Below are 16,908 nucleotides of genomic sequence, written 5' to 3' on the forward strand. Positions count from 1 at the left end.
GAGTAAGTTTTAATCGCAGTTCATTGTCTCCTGGCGTCACTCCTTAAGGGGTTTCTGGGCCTTCTTCGCCCGAGAGTGATGGATCCAGGCATTCTGCTCCTTGATTTTGATTGCAGTGAAGGTGGTGAGAAGTACTCGCAATGGTCTGTCCCACTGTGGTTCCGAAGTCTTCTCTGTAAGAGACTTAACATATACATCATCCCCAGGCTATCTAACTCCCTGCTCCAAGTTCCAGCCACATGTTTCTCAATTACTCTGAGCTGTTTGCTTAATGCCACCATGTATTCTGGACATTCCCTTTGTGTTCTATATGGTCTTCTATAAGGCATTCCAAAAGGACTCAGCATTCCTTTAGCTCAAGGTTTTAGTTTGAATTTGCAATATTGCTAGTGGAAGAGCTTGGGCTAGGGTAGATTAACTTCTTGCCCCAGTCTTATGATTTGCTGCTTAATCAAATGATTCATTCTCTCCACCTGGCCGCTTGATTGGGGGTGGTATGGGGTGTGAAGTTCCTAATCTGTGCCCAGATGGCTACTAATCTGTTGCACTATTTTGGAAATGAAATGTGATTCTTTATCTGAGGATATCGTGGCTGGAACTCTGAAGCGTGGTATTATTCCTTATAAAAATAATCTGGTCACCTCTTGAGCTTTGACAGTTCTGGTGGGGAATGTTTCTAGCCACCCTGAAAATGTATCTATCAATACCAGTAAATACTGATACCCCCCTTTCCTTGGGAGTTCTGAAAAGTTAATTTGCCACTGCTGTACAGGCCCATGGCCCCTCCCAGTATGACCGAGTTTTGGCCAGGGGTGTATTTTGGGGTTAGTCTGGAGGCAAGGATCACATTGTCGGCTTACCTGAGTGATAGTGGCATATAAATTCCTGACAACGATACAACGATTGTTTCAATCAGATTTGTGTAATGCACTCTGTATCACTCGCAGCCTTGGTCATTTCGGAAAAGTAGCCACACTCTATAAAAGGCTTCTAAGTAGTTAGGCCCTAGTGTGTTTTCTAGTGCCCTTCCTTCACTAGTAACCACGAAAATGGGAAGGGATTCCTAGCTCTCTTTCAATGGTAGCCCACCCCTTGCAGTTGTACGTCTCTTTTGGTTAGTATTATTGTATTATGGCTTACCTTCGAGGAAAATCTGTACCTCACCCTTTGCTGCTTTCTTTGCCTCTCCATCCGCCAGCTCATTTCTTCCCTCCAATTTTAAGCTCACTCTCTAGTGTGCCTTAATATGCCTTTTCAGGTAGCTGAACTGCTTCCAGCAGCTGGATTGTCTCTTCTTTCCCTGTGAGGTCAGCAGTCCCCTCTCTTTCCAGATGGCTCCATGTGCATATATGACTCCAAATGCATTCCTTGGGTCTGTGTAGATGGTTATTCTCCTCCCTTTTGCCCTTTCCAGGGCACGGGTCAGGGCAATTATCTCAGCCTTCTGCGCAGAGGTCCCTGTTGGTAAGGGTCCAGACTCGATTACCTCTCTGCAGGTAGTCACCGTGAACTTTGCAATGTCGCTTTCCTGTCAGTGAACCAGGTCTCTACATCGTCCGGAGGAATGTCCCTTAAGCCTGGGCGGCGGGAGTATGTAGCTTCGGTGGTCTCTAGGCAACTATGGTGTCCACTGAGAAAAGAAGCTGAGTTGACAATATTAGTCACCACTATCTCTGCATCGTCTTGCTCTACCATGATGGCCTGGCATTTCAGAAACCTCTGTGGTGAGAGCCAGTGGCCACCCTTTACTTCCAGTGCTACGGACACTCTGTGGGACACTAGCACAGTCATTTTTGTCCCAGGGTAAACTTGCATGCCTCTTGAATATTCAGCACGACTGCTGCTACAGCTCTGAGGCAACCTGGCCATCCTTTGGCTGTTGCATCTAGTTGCTTAGAGAAGTAAGCAACTGCCCTTCAGTAAGGGTCCAAGTCCTGAGCCAGTATTCCCTGGGCAATTCCTTGTGTGGAAAAATAGAAAGAATGGTTTACTTACATCTGGAAGTTTCAAAGCTGGAGCCGACATGAGGGCACTCTCTGTAGCTGGCGAAAGGCCCATGTGGTGTCTTGTGTCCACTGGAGATCTCTGTTTCCATTGGCAATAAGAGCATAGAGGGGTCTGGCGAACAGTCCATAATTATAAACCCACAGCTGGCACTACCCTACCATACCTAAGAGGGTTCGGAGTTCTTTCATTGTCTGGGGTTTCAGGGTTTGGCATAAGGCTTCCCTGCCTTAAAGTCTGCTGCTCAGCACTCACTTCTTACCCCAGGTAGATTACCTTCTGTTTCACTACCTGTGCCTTTTCTTTGAGACTCTGCGTCCTTGGAGTCCTAGGAAATTCAAAAGGCTTACCGTCCAGGCTTCTCCTGCTTCCCTCATCCGAGTGGCTACTAGAAGATCGTCCACATACTGCAACAGCCTCCTTTCCTCTTGTGGAGCTTCCCGGGACTCTGGGTCTTTGCAAGCTGTTCTCCAATTGGAGTGGGGAATCTTGAAGCCTTCAGGCACATGGACTATGTGAGCTTGAGTTTGAATGCAAAAATTTCCTGGCTGGCTTCGTGGATAGGGAGGCAAAAGAAGGCATCTCTTAGGCTTAAAACAGTGGACCAGGTTAGCTCAGGTGTTAAACAAGTTAGTAAGGTATATGGATTTGCTACCACAGGGTATAAATTCTGTGTTATCTTATTGACAGCCCTTAGTCCAGTACTATCAATTATTGGGCTGATTCCTTCCTTATCTTCCTTTTGAGGGTACTACTCAGTTCTCACTAGTTGTGTTCTTTCCTTAAACTTGATGCTCATGGGGGAGCATCTTTCACTCTCCCTGGTACAGCAGAGGCCCATACCCTTGAAAACATTTATTTACTTATTCTAATATCTCCTTACTAATGTCTCTCTTAATTTCAGTGTCTGTTAATGTTAAGCCAAACATCTTTATATCATTTGCCTCCAGAGTAACCTTTCTCATTTGAGAATGTTTAGCAAATTGAGCGAATTGTACAAAAGCTTTTAGGTACACATAGTACACATGTTACTTTAAAGGTTTGCACAAGTATGCCTTCTCAGACTGGCCAGTTGTTCATTCCCCTCACTACAACATAAACATTCTCCACAGGTACTAAAGTTTTATTTAAAACTGAATATATGGCCCTTGTGTAGACAAAAATTCTTCCCTTTTGGGGAGGTCATCTTTACCCTTCCTCCCTTACCTTGGGAGGAGCCTTTAGCAAATCATATGTACTCATTTTGTGAACTGTGATTGCTTTGCATTTCAGCATGATGATCCTTGCCTGGTTTCATACGTTGCTATCTTATGCTGCATGCTGAACAACATGTTTGATTTGCTTTCTCTTTGCCTTGTTTTCCCTTTTCAAGAAATCTGGGTGATTTCTTAAAACACAAAGACATTTCAGCATACAAAACTCTATCCCATTTATCCTCCTACTTTAAAACAGTACTAACAGCAATGAAGTATTATAAATCTTTTTATTTTCTGAGCTGCTCCTACTGGCAGCCTTCTCCCAGTGAGCCCCTCCCAAAAGGGGCTAATTTAGGAACCTCTTTGCTCTGGTCAGTTCTCATTATTTATTTCTCCTTGCCCTGTCTCGCTTCCACTCAAACCTTTTTACAGACCTTCACAGTAGTTTCTCAACTTTCCTCCTATACACACAGCTCCAGGTGGCAGGTATCAGATGTGGTTCCCACACACAAGTTCTAAGACCTTAGGTTCTGAATCCGCTTGACCAGAAACTTCTAATTTACATGTGCCCTGACACTTATTAGAACAGCAAAACCAGTGTTTCTCATAAACACCGCACTGCAATAATAACTGCACATCCAGCTTTTGCTCACAGGCCATTCCCGTGTTCCCTGGGGAGACGGGGCAGCCAGAGCTGTCCCTGTGCCCAGGAGACAGCCACTGTCACCCCACACAGCATGCTAATCAAAAACGTGATATAGACACTATATTCTGATCAAACAAAATATCAGTCTTTTCTAGTTATCTTCTTACACAATCTAATTAAGCCCTGTGTCTACTTACACTTCTTTTACTGCTTTGCAAAAAGGCTGTGCTAGTCACAGCCGAAACTCTGATATGCCCACAGACACAAACACTCGCACCCGCACCCCCCCTTTATCTCAAATTCGCTAGAGCCAAGGCTTGAATTGCTGTGAGAGGGGGGAATTCTTGGAATTCCTTTAACTCTATCGTAATTAAGCATAAATCACCGTACTATAATTCTCCTATGTAAAATGCCACTCTTGTTGCAACAAAATCTTAAAATCTCCACAAACACTACTATACAATCTGAGAATCAAATTACCACAATGCAGCGGAAGAAAATCACCACACAAAACCACTGGGAAAGGGCATATCTCTCAAAGTGCTCACTTTTCTCAACACAACATAGCATACCATAATTCAGCATTTACTCACATCAATTTTCTTGGACACAATCAAAATCAAACATCCAAGGCAAAGGAACTCTCTGAGCTCACACTCATACTCACGGTTAAAATGTACCAGTCTACACAAATCACTACATTTAAACACGATAAGTACCATCACTGACATTCTTCCACTCGCTTCTCTGCGAGGCACTTCTGTCCCTGCCCCCACAGCCTGCTGCAGCCGGCGCCTCAGGCCTCACTCGGCTGCTTCAAACACGGGTAGTACTGACCCCCCCGCACTGTAGATTTATTCTCTTTTATACACCATTCACTTATACACTTGCACGATTAGAAACACAGTGCACCGACCACACAATGCACACATTAACCATACAGCAACACAGTGTCCGGACATCACACACATGCAAACAAAACACACACGGGCTCAACACTTCTGCTCTATCAGAACTATGAACCCCTAACACACATACACGGGTTCACCCGGCTCACCCCCAGAGCCTCTAGCGGTTCTGCTCTATCAGAACTATGAACCCTCAACACACATACACGGGTTCACCCGGCTCACCCCCAGAGCCACTAGCGGTCTGCTCTATCAGAACGATGAACCCCATCTCTAATACAGCTGCTCTATCAGCTGAACCCAGACGTCTCCGGGTGGTTTACTCCCTTGCTCTCCTTTCCCTCCCCCGGGGCCCCTCAGTACATACCGTATCTTCCTCCGCAGGCCAGCAGGTCCTTGTCTGTCCTCGCAGGTGGCAAGTTGAGACGAGCGGAGCCCCACCAGGAAAAAATCCTAGGGCGCGCCTTGGAGGTCCGTCTATCCCCCCTGCCCCTGCAGGGACAGAGAACTCCTGGCTTGGCTCGCCATAATGTTTTGCGGAGAAAAGAAGAAACCTCACAACTTTATAAAAGTTGTAAAGCCCGGTATGTTTATTTTACGACACGCGCCGGACGCAAGTCCCCCAACAAGGCATGCGTGCCTCTGAAGACCTCAGGTCGTCTTTTATCCCCCTCCCAAATGCATATGCATACAGTTTCACAATAAGTTCATACATATTCATTCCGCGTGACATTTAGCACTAGTTCTTCTTTATCAGAGGAATTCCTAGGTCTGGGGCAGATCGACCTTGCGGTAATTTCTGTTTTTCTTTCTCTGTCTCCTTGCTGTCTCTGGAATGCGGCCTTTCCTTCAGCTTTGGCCCTACAGACCTCTCACCTCTTCCAGGCACTTCACCTAATTCAGAATGGATCCCCACTCCGTCTCAGTATCTATAACAGTCTGCAGGAGATGGAGCTTGGGCTGTTGCAGGAGTGGTGGGAGCGGCACACATCCGGGCCACCCTCGCAGCACCGTGCCCCCACATGTCTCCTCCCCCTGCCCTCACCACTGCTTTCAGCCCATATGGGCTTTTCCCATGCCCTGATCCCTGTCCCCAGGGTAGGAGAAGGGCACTTGGGAGACCCCCCCCCCCCCCTCCAGGGTGGATGGCGACTTTCGGTGCAGTCAGGGTTGGTTCAGGGCGTTGTGTTAGGCTCTGGGGTTTTTGGGTCACTGCTGGGAGTGAGTGCTGGTGCTGGGGCTGCTGGTGCCTCTGGACCTGCTGAGAAAGTGGCTCACCGCTCACCATTGTCCTGCAGCGTCGCCACGTGGTCGCAGCCATGCACTTGGTACTGGGCTCTTGCTGCAGCGATTATGCAGGTTCCGTCTCTTGCCGCTTTTGCTGCCGTCTCACTCATCTTTGCAGTTTCCTGTCGCCTCTGTCGCTGCTGCTCCGCTTTCACAGAGGACAGGCAAAGGGGGAAAAACAGTGTTAGGAGGGGCCCTCCTGCATTGGGGGACCAGGGGCCACCCTCTGGCCCTCCTCCCCTAGTCCCGGCAAACTCACGGTTGTCCACTGATGGTGCAGAAGGCATCCACACGGCCAGTGCTATGGTTGCCAGGAGACAGGGTTTTCCGGTGGTGGGGCTGCTGGCTTCTCTTCTGGTTTCTGGTGCTGTGATGATGCTTCTGGGGTCTGGTGAGTGCATGGGGTGGATTCCTGGATGCCATGACAGAGGCGATCCTGGCTGCTGCCTCCACGTGTTCAGCGTGCTATCTCTTTTCCCATGGGATGCTGTCTGTGCTCTGCTATTTTGAGATGATTTGGCTGTCAGGTCCTGCGGCACGTGGCGACGGCCATCTTGGGTGAGTGACTCACGCGCCATGTGCTGAACGCCATCTTGGGTGATCTGTGTTCAAAGCGCATGGTGTCTGCCATGTTGAGGTTTTTCTGCAGGCTGTGTCCACAGTGCATTACTGGTGGTAAGGGGCGTGGAGCCTAAAGATGGCTTTTTCAGCTGTGGTATGGGCAGCATCTCTCCTGCTGTTTCTGCATCCCATTCGGCATCTAAGTGCCCCAGCCAGTTTGAGATAAACATCAGGAGTTTTAAAATGTCCATAGTGGCTTTCAGAGCTTATTGTTCATATTTTACTCCTCATTGAAGTAAGGGAAAAGTTCATATCTTAATGACTTCTTGTTCTTTTATAGAGATAAATCTGCCTGTTTCTTTGGTGGGATTTTCCTTCTATTTTTCAGCTTTTTTGTTTCTTTGGCTCTTACACCATCTGGATTTCTAGCTTTACCAGCTTTTCTGTCTTTTGTTTCACACAGCTCTTTAGCTGTCCTTTTCTCACAGTTCTGGCTGTTGCTAGCTCTGGTTGCATTTTCTCATAGCTCTCTGCTGTGGCTCTCTGCTGTTTTGTCTCATTCCTTTTCTCATGGCTTAGTATTACAGCGACCTGTGTGGGCCGCTGCTGGTGAGAGAGAGACGGTGAATCTTGTATCTTGATCAGAAGGCTTGATTTATTAATATATGATATAATACATTATTACTATACTAAATAGAATATAGAGAGAGGTTTGCAGAGCTGCTAGCTAAGCTAAGAATAGATAGAAAAGAACCCACAACAAAGTTGTGGCCAAGGACTCAGTCCCCTGGCTTGAACTGGTGATTGGCTCTTAATTATAAACATAGAAAATGAGCCAATCAAGGTGAATCCTATTGCATTCCACAGCAGCTGATAATAATTGTTTACCTTCTCTTCGGGGGCCTCTGGCCTCCCGAAGACACAGAAATCCAAAAGGAAAGGATTTCTGTGGAGAAATGTCTGCGACATCTCACCTTTCTAAATTGTATAAAAATAAAAGAAAAATGCTGATGTGGAATGAACAGGAAATTCCTTCACCTGCAAAATATAGAATACTAACAATTCACTAAAACAATCCTACAATATAAGAAAATTGCAAAATACAATGTAAAGAGAATTCAAGTCCATGCAGCTGAGTTTCAGGAACAGTCCATCAGCTGAAGTTGTTTCTTTTGGACATCTGAGAGTCCTTAGAGTCCTTTTTGTCCTGAAACAGCATAACACAATTTTAAACAATTTGAAACAATTTTGAAATGTCCTTTCTGGCCCTTCCGTGTTTTCAGTGCTTCAGAGCTGCTGCCCTCTATTTTCAATCTTTTTTATTTAATTTTTAAATTTTTTTTTTTTTTTTTTTTTTTTTTTTTTGATCGAAAAGCAAAAGAGCAGCAGCCGAGCAGAGCAATGCCAGAGAAGGAAAGGCCCTGGGGGCTCTGGCCCATACTGGACCAGGAACCCCAAAACTGGCTCACACAGGGGGACCCGGACCGGTAGGACAAACCAGAACCCCTAGAAACATAAGGAGGCCTCGCAGTGGGCCCGGCCCAGAAATTTCCTGAGCCAAACGGCCCAGGCCAAACCCATGAGGAAGGCTCTGCATATCCACAGGCCTGAACCCTGCTGCCAGCACAATGACAGCACGGGTAGTGAGACGCTTCCTTTCCCCTAAACCACTGAGGCATGCCAGCAGCAGGGAAATAGAAGCCTTCCCCAGAAATCCCATCTGGGGTCTGGAGATGTTTGTTTCCCACAGCAAACCAGCTATGGTCTCCTCCAATTGTGCCCTCTCCCTCGGCAATGCATCGGGTTTGTCTCTCATCCGCCCCCTGGCTTCATCCCCATCCCCTCCGGGCTGGGGATCAGAGGCAGAACTCTCTGGATGCACCTGCCCCCCCATGCCACTAGGGCACAAGAGAGGCGGCGGCCTCCATGGGACAATCCCCGAAAAACCACCCCCCAAACCGCCGAGAATGCTGATCTTAAAAACAGGCAGCTGGACTGCCACAACACTGAGCTGGCGGGCAGCCCCTGCTCCACGGAAGGAGAGACCCCCCGCCGGAGCGACTGCTGGGACGTTCGGTGGAAGCATCAGGGAGGGAGCCGGAACCGGGGGGGGAACCGCGCTGAGCGTGGGATCCGCTGCGGGCTGCTCCGAGGGTCCCGCAGGTTCAGCGGCGTTTTCTGCTGCTGACTCCGGGGTCCGCTGGGGAGGCGCAGTCGCAGTCGCCGTCGCAGTGCAAACAGGCAGCAGCGGAGCTGGGAGAGACGGCGGAGCGTCGCTGTTGCTTAGCAACAGGTCAATCGTCGAAAGTGCTGTCTCTTCTGCCTTCTCCGACACAGGCTCTTGCGGGGGCAGGGAGGCCGGTGAAACCGCGGGCGGGACCTCCTGGAGAGGCGGAGACGGGATCTCCTGGAGTGACGGCTCTAGCAGGGCCATGGAGGAAACCTCAGAGACCGGTGCTGCCCACCTGTCTGAAGGCGGAGTCTGAGAACCCGGCACTGGCTTGAGCGGCCGCTCCCATCCCCCCGGAGAGAGAGAAGCGGGGGGAGGAGAAGGCTCCATCTGAGCATGCTCCGGAGCAAGAGTAAAAAAAACTTCTTCGCGCCGCGAAGTTTCAGCCCCCCCCCGCCGCGAAGCAGGGGGGGGGAAAAAACCCAAAGTCGTCACCCACAGGGTCTTCTGCCAAGGGCGGTGGAAACGGAGCTTGGCCATAACAATTAGAGATCCACTGAAAACAAGCTGCTCTGCGCTTCAGGACAGGGAAAAGCTTTATAAATGCTGGGTAGATGGAAGGCAACACGCGTCCCTTACTGAAGACACGCTGGATAATCGAGTCCATGCACTCCCAGACAAAAGCATCTAAAGCATATAAGACATCAGCAAAGAACCCAAAAAGCTTTGCCCATCGAAAGAATTCATAGATATCTGTTTTTGACAAAAAGAAACCGTCTTCCCTGCACCAATATTTCCAGAGAGCCATGATTTTATCCTCTGAAGGGGAGAATTGAATCTCTTCTGGCAAGGCATGGGTCTGCCATACAAACAGCCACAAGCTACGAAGGGCTGGTTCATCAGGGATAGAAAAGTGAACAGTACCTTTTGAAAGAGTCCAGCTTGCTCTGGCCAGCTCCACAGGTCTGCTGCTCTTTTCCATCATCTTTCCTGATGGTTTTCCAGAAGAAGGATTCTCTTTGTGGTCAGCCTTGGCTGTGAACTCTGTCCAAATCAGGATCTTCGGTTCTTCAGCTCCTGGCTTGAATCCACTTTCTGAGGTCACTTCAAAGCAACCATCAAATGCCACACATACAGGATTTTTACCCAGTGCAGCAATTTTGCTCCTCTGGTCTTATCAGATTAATCTTTGCTCTGACACGAGGGGTCACCAGATATTACAGCGACCTGTGTGGGCCGCTGCTGGTGAGAGAGAGACGGTGAATCTTGTATCTTGATCAGAAGGCTTGATTTATTAATATATGATATAATACATTATTACTATACTAAATAGAATATAGAGAGAGGTTTGCAGAGCTGCTAGCTAAGCTAAGAATAGATAGAAAAGAACCCACAACAAAGTTGTGGCCAAGGACTCAGTCCCTTGGCTTGAACTGGTGATTGGCTCTTAATTATAAACATAGAAAATGAGCCAATCAAGGTGAATCCTATTGCATTCCACAGCAGCTGATAATAATTGTTTACCTTCTCTTCGGGGGCCTCTGGCCTCCCGAAGACACAGAAATCCAAAAGGAAAGGATTTCTGTGGAGAAATGTCTGCGACAGCTTAGTTCCTTTCCTCACATGGGGTCACCAATTGTCGCAGTGTTTGGGGACGGAGAGATGACAAACATCGGGGTTTTCATGCAGCAGAGAGACTTTATTGGTGTACATAGCCCTTTTTATAGGCTATCCAAAAGACTCTGTGTTCGAGTCTTAATTGTTAGCACCCAGCTATTGACCAATAGCTACCTGTTTTCATTCATATCTGGGACTAGGCTCTGTAGCCAACCCCCTCCTCCTCTTATAAGGCATACAGTCCATCTTATGCCCTAATACCCTGGAGGATGTTATCAGGGATAAGTCATGGAAGAAATAAAGAACACTGCCCCACTTGTTTTTAACAGCTTATGAAGATGGTGATTGAATACATACTTTTGGTTACATCTTACATTGTAACCTAAGACAATCTTGCTCTCAAGGTGAGATGTTTATTGTTAGGTCAGGATCTCACCTCTCTGGATAACTCCAGAGAAAACTGGCTACCAGACAGATGTCTGGCCTAGGTTATCTCACCAATTCATGTGAGGGGGAAAATGCCCTGAGTTATGCACCAGCAGATAGACAGAACAGATAAACTCTTCTGTGGCAGACTGCAAGTCCTTCTACAGAGAGTATCCAGAGGAGAGCTGTGAAGATGGTGAAGGGCCTTGAGGGGAAACTGAGGAGTGGCCAAGGTCACTTGGTCTGTTCAGCCTGGAGGAGACTGAGGGGAGACCTCATTGCAGTCTACAACTTCCTTGTGAGGGGAAGAAGGGCAGACACTGATCTCTTCTCTCTGGTGCCCAGTGACAAGACCTGAGGGAGTGGCCTGAAGTTGTGTCAGGGAAGGTTTAGGTTGGATATTAGAAAAAGGTTCTTCCCCCACATGGTGGTTGGGCATTGGAACAGGGTCCCTAGGGAAGTGGTCACAGCACCAGTCCTGACAGACTTCAAGAAGCGTTTGGACAATACTCTCAGGCACATGGTGGGATTCTTGAGGCTGCCCTGTGCCAAACCAGAAGTTGGACTTTGATGATCCTTGTGGGTTCCTTCCAACTCAGAGAATTATTCTATGATTCTATGAATTCCAAATTAATGAGATGTTCCTCATTTTAACAGCTTCTTATCCTTTTGGAGCCTTTGATTGCCTTGTCAATTGTGAAGGAACACAAACAGTACCTTAACTGCCATCTGAGTATGAAAATGGGTCAGTGTCATGAGTGGAGTGGAAGCTTCAGACAAAGTTTATTAAAGAAGCCCTGCCACTGAGTCACAACGTGCCAAGAAGACCCCCCTTTGCTTTCAAAACTCCTCAGACAGAGGAGCCTGAGCATGGCATCTTAGCCTCAGACTATCAACAGTTTGGGTTTTGCAACTTTTTCCTGCTAGTTCTAATGATGGCAAATCAGATATATTTGTATAAAAATTAATTATTTATTAAGACAAATGAACAGACAAAAGATAACTGATGAAAGATCTTAATCAGAATTACTGCACAGTATAAAACTAAAAGAACTACTAGTAGATTATAGTATAACATAAAATAGTGCACTATATCAAAGTACCTATATTAAAGCTAGCAAAATAAATAGTATTGATTAGGAGCTGAACATAACTTACCACTGAAATGACAATAATGTAAACAGATTCCTTCACTTGATCTCTTGGAAAGTTACCATGAAATAGGTGTCCCCACTCATGGGAGAAACTCCATCCATTTCCAGGAAAATGTATAGAACATTTCTGCTTTGTTGAAGTTTGGTGTGGCTTTTACAGTTGTAAAGTGAGTGTCTGTCAGCCAGAAATTCAACTTATCTTGTCAAATCTCACTTCAAAAGTAAGATGCTTATCGGCAGTTGGGAGAGGCCAGACCAGTCTTAACCCCATGGTGCCAAAATAACTCACTACAAGACAGCTTGTCCTGTTCGAGTTATCTGCCTGGTTAACAAACAATAGATAAGCTCATGTGGGTAGTGAGATGCCTTGCTACAGTCAGATAAAAATGGTGAGTCACAGCTCACTGAACAAGAGGGTTAGTCACTGAACACCATCATAGTGATGCCACTCATGTCTCTTTGGATCTGCATCACTCAAAGCAAAGTTACAAATGAGTGTTAGAGGAATGCTTCAGATTGTTATACACAACTGGAAACCTTACTTGTAATTCCAAAAACTTAGACTGGAGATCCAAGAAAGTGAGTGCAATTTATTTTGTGTGTTTTCTAATACTTCTTCACGGCAGCTCGAGGAAAGCAAACCTGTAGTCTGGCTGCTTGGAGGTGGTTGAGCTTTAAGTAATTCTGCCTTATGAGTTTGCAGGATGCCTGAAGAAAGAGTTTAATCCTAAAATACTTTTTAAATACCACCTGAGTGACAAATATAAAGAACAGATGGAGGACCACGAAATAAGTCTGAGGCTTCTCATTGGAGTGATCACAAATCAGACAGCTAATTAAGTTATAGTGCCTTGTTTCAGAAATCAAACTTGCTATGCTAAATAATCTTGAGCTATTTCACTGTTTTGGTTCAAGTGGAGTGTCTAGACTTTAGGCCACTTTGCCCTTGTGACCACTAGTGTATAATTGTGGCTTCCCACTTGTATGCCAATACTTGGATTTAACTTCAGCTTAGCTGCTCTAAAGCTGGGCTATTTTAAAAGCTGTTTTGAATATGATAAAAAAGATGGATCTTTTTAGAGAAATAACAGAATACAATGTTCAGGAGAGAGCTTCAACTTCCAATTGTGTAGCGATAGTCTTGTCACATGGAGAGCTAAAACATTGGGTGTATTGACTTCAAAATCTATTCAGTTGTTGGATTGTTGTGTTTGGGGTTTTCTTTAGTAGTTATGAGCTAAAACATTAAAAAAAAAAACAAAACAAAACACCACCAAAAAACCAAAAGTGAGGCAATGAAGTCCAAACAGATTCAATGTGTGATCAAGCAACTTCCTTTTTATTGAGTCACCTGGTATAGTTTGGGCATCAGAGATAAATAGCTCCCAAATACAGAAATGTGAGTCTGAATTGAATGCATTAAGCTTGTAAGGTTTTTTTATACAATTTCTACTTTTGATCTTAGGTCCTTTCAGTTATCTTGATGATGTCCCATTTAAGATAGGAAACAAATTCAAAACCCCAGCAAAGGTTGGATTACCCATTGGTTTCAGCCTGCCTGATTCTTCTCAGCTTGTCAGAGAAGCCCAGGTAAGTGATGTGTTCTGCCTTTCTGCTCTCTTCCCCCTGGTGCTGTAAACTGAAAGTAGTCACAGTTTACACATGTTTAAATGCTAGTCTTGACGGTCCTGTAGTGTCATTTTGTATGCCAGGCAGTAGCTGCAGAAGATCTGTTAGAATGTATAGAAAAATTAAAATATGATAGGCTGTGCAAAAAGCTTCTACTTTTAAAAGAACCTAATAACATTTATTTTAGCATATCTACTTCAAAAAAGTACAGCATTTTTGTTGTGGAGTCCTGGTTTAAAAGACAGGTGTTTGCCAAGGAAGGTGGGAACCTTCCCGGAATGGAAAATATGACTCCCTTCCCTCCAAATTATAACTTTGAAATTACGTCACTTTCAGGCAAGGATATGCAAAAAGGAATAACATTTCTTTACTAGAATATATTTAACAAGATAAACAAACAACAGCAGCAACAACAAACAGAAACAGAAACCAAATAACAGCCTTCCCTCATCCATCAAACAATTTCCTCTTTTGTGTAGTGATGACCACAACCAGCAGGAGTGCTGATGGGCCCTGGCGAGGTGACGGTTTCAGTGACTTTCTTGCAGCCAGCAGAGAACACTACCGGGTCCTGGTGAGGCAGGACAGGTGCAATGATTCCCCCCGCCGCTGCAGGGGGTGCTGTGGCGCGAGCACAGCATCCTCATGGCAATGGCAGCTTGGGCAAGGGGGTAGACGGGAGATGACTCCCATTGCAAAACTCACAAGGAGCAGCCAGTCTCAGTACCCCTCTGGGTGGTGAGCTGAACTGGAGCACTAGCCTCAGAGCAGTGGGCTGGAATAGCAGAGGCAAGCAGACCTGGGGCAGCAAATCAAAGTGTAGCAATAACCCTGTCGCGGTGGCAGAAACAGTGAGGGCTGGGTGGATCTGTGGGGGGGAGGTCGAGTTCAAGTGTAGCAAAAACCCCAGAGCAGCGGGAGGCAGGCAGGTCTGATCAGGCAGCAGTCAATGTCAGCAGCCATTACAAACAGCAAAAAACCCCCCCCAGATTCCGGCAGCAAACCACAACGCAGCCCCATCTAGGGAAAGAGAGATGCCCACTCCCCACACCACATGCTCTCCCCTCTGATTGCCAAGAGAGCAGGGGCTGAACCCAGCCTCTGACCCCCAGCCAAGTTTCATCTTCCCAACAGAAACCCCCCAGTCAGAGCGGTCACTCCCCAGCTAAGAGACTGCAACAACTACACCCCTTCCTCTCTCCTCCCCCAGGACCATTTCAATGTTATTCCAAGATGTCCAGCTAGGCCTTTTGTCTCTTAAATACCATTCATTCATCATCTCTGGGGCAACAAATGGGAAGAAAATTTCCTGAGAGAAAGAAAAGGAAAAAAAAAGGCCTAACCTCTAACAGGTGTAAATGTTGCCCCGACTAAATCTGAATAGCATTTTTAAGAGGCAAAGGCTAAGAACTGATACACCCATGCTATGGTATATTTACAGAATCTTGTTTGAGGGTATCAAGTGTTTATATAACCATATTTTATTGTTTTCACAATTGTAGAATGAAGAAATAAATTTTCAGTTCTTGTTTTTTGTGGAGTTCTGAGTGGGAATTCTTTTCCAGCTTTAGGGTAAACAGGTTACAGCATGGTACACAGATGGCTTCCAGGTCTTTGAGAAGCAGGTCTTTCTTACTATAAACTCATAGTAGCATAAATTCAATGGCTTTAAAGCAAATGTTGAAAATCTAATCTCCAAATGCAGGTTATGATACAAGAAGTCTAATTGAACTATATTTTCTCATTTTGGATTCATGATTTTCCTTGGCAGTCCAAACTGATGTTTGTTTTCATTTCAGTTGGGACAGATAGTTCTGCTTTTTTTCTTCCCTTTTTTCTTTTTTTAATTTTTTTTTCTGCCCTGCAACTCATCCACTGGAGAACAGACTATCTCAATTACCCTACATCATGGCTTTTTCATTATAACCATTAAATGAGTACCTGATTATCTTAATATACATATTTCCACCCAGTTAAAGTGGTGTGGAAGAGCCAAAGGCAACTAGTGTCATATTGCCGGCTTCATTGTGCTATGTTTCTATTTTCCTGCCATGCTGAGGCTCAAGTATAATATGTCCAATTGGACTGAAGTATCCTGCGTAATAGGATGCAACTATGTAGAATATGCATATTGCAGTGCAATTTGACTTTTTTTACAGCTGTAGTGAGAGCTGTTAAAAAAATAAAAGTGCAAGGAAGCAAAATTACCCAGAACTATATATTTTTATATAAATACACCCTTTTTTAATATTTAAAAAAATGGTCAGTTTTAGTCCATGTATATAGTCATACACACACACACACACACACACACACACATACACACAAAACCCTGATAGCTCTGCTCAGATATCAAAGAATGTATAATGAGTAGTCCTCGGTACTTCTGCCAGTGATTTGTTTTTCAAAGTTGCCTTGCTGATAAATTATGTATCACGTCTCTTGGAGTCTTAGAGCTAAGGAAATGGAAAACTGTTATGCAGTTAAGACAACAGGTCTCCAGGATCTCACTGGAGCCTGCTATAGGATAAGATGTGGTGCAAGACATAGCAAGTCCCAGAAAAACTTAGTAGAAGCCTAGCAAGCCTTGCTGGTTTGTTGCTCTTTAGAGACAGGAATTTATATGACCTAGCAGTCCCATGGCAAAAGCACTCCAGTTATGTACCATTATCCTGGCAAGGGTATCCTATAACTTCTTGTGAGTCATGGGTTATATCTTGGACTTAACTTGTAGGCTGTGTTTTCTGAACATTTTTTGGTTATTTAAAGAGCATTTGAGGTTGTTCATTCTTACTAAGATATTAAAGCTTTAAGTAAATTTAGTCTGTTGTCCTTTCAACCAGGCCACTACTATAACCAGTAAACTGATAGTGAATAGTTTATAAATGCCTTCCTGTGCTAACTTGGCCCTGAAGGAGCTGATGTTAAATGGGAAAAGCTTGTGAGATCTTGTCATGCCAGTAACTGCATCAAAATCTGCTACTGCAGTTAGTTGTCATCATCGGTGTAGCCAGTATATGCCCTTTGCTGGTGAGCCACTGGCACTGAACTTATACCAATACCTCTTAAACTAGTGAGTATAAAACTATAATATGAAGTCCCTTAGAAATATATTAGGGAGAACTGAGTAATGCTGTATTGGTCTTCGGATGAAAAAAAATACTCTGCTGTACTCTTGAATGACTTGTGGAACTTGTGGACAGGAGGTAGTTCAGTGATGCTAAATCTGGGTATGGCTATCTAGTAGGCTTGCTACATCTGTAGTCTTGGTGGGAAAGGGTGGGAGAGCTGTGAAACTGATAAACAGATC

At 45.4% G+C, this 16,908-nt stretch overlaps 1 protein-coding gene across 4 annotated transcripts in view; it reads left to right on the forward strand.

Moving 5' to 3' along the window:
• The window catches only part of LOC132086111 (ubiquitin-associated protein 1-like), an 86,955-nt gene that overhangs the window by 41,024 nt on the left and 29,023 nt on the right, over positions 1-16,908 (forward strand). For all 4 annotated transcript variants that reach the window (XM_059491565.1, XM_059491567.1, XM_059491564.1 and 1 more), the window contains exon 3: positions 13,435-13,559. In XM_059491565.1, the coding sequence (XP_059347548.1) occupies positions 13,435-13,559 (125 nt within the window). The remainder of the gene's footprint in view (positions 1-13,434; positions 13,560-16,908) is intronic.

This window comes from Ammospiza nelsoni, chromosome W (genome assembly GCF_027579445.1).
Source record: "Ammospiza nelsoni isolate bAmmNel1 chromosome W, bAmmNel1.pri, whole genome shotgun sequence".
NCBI classification, from domain to species: Eukaryota; Metazoa; Chordata; class Aves; order Passeriformes; family Passerellidae; genus Ammospiza; species Ammospiza nelsoni.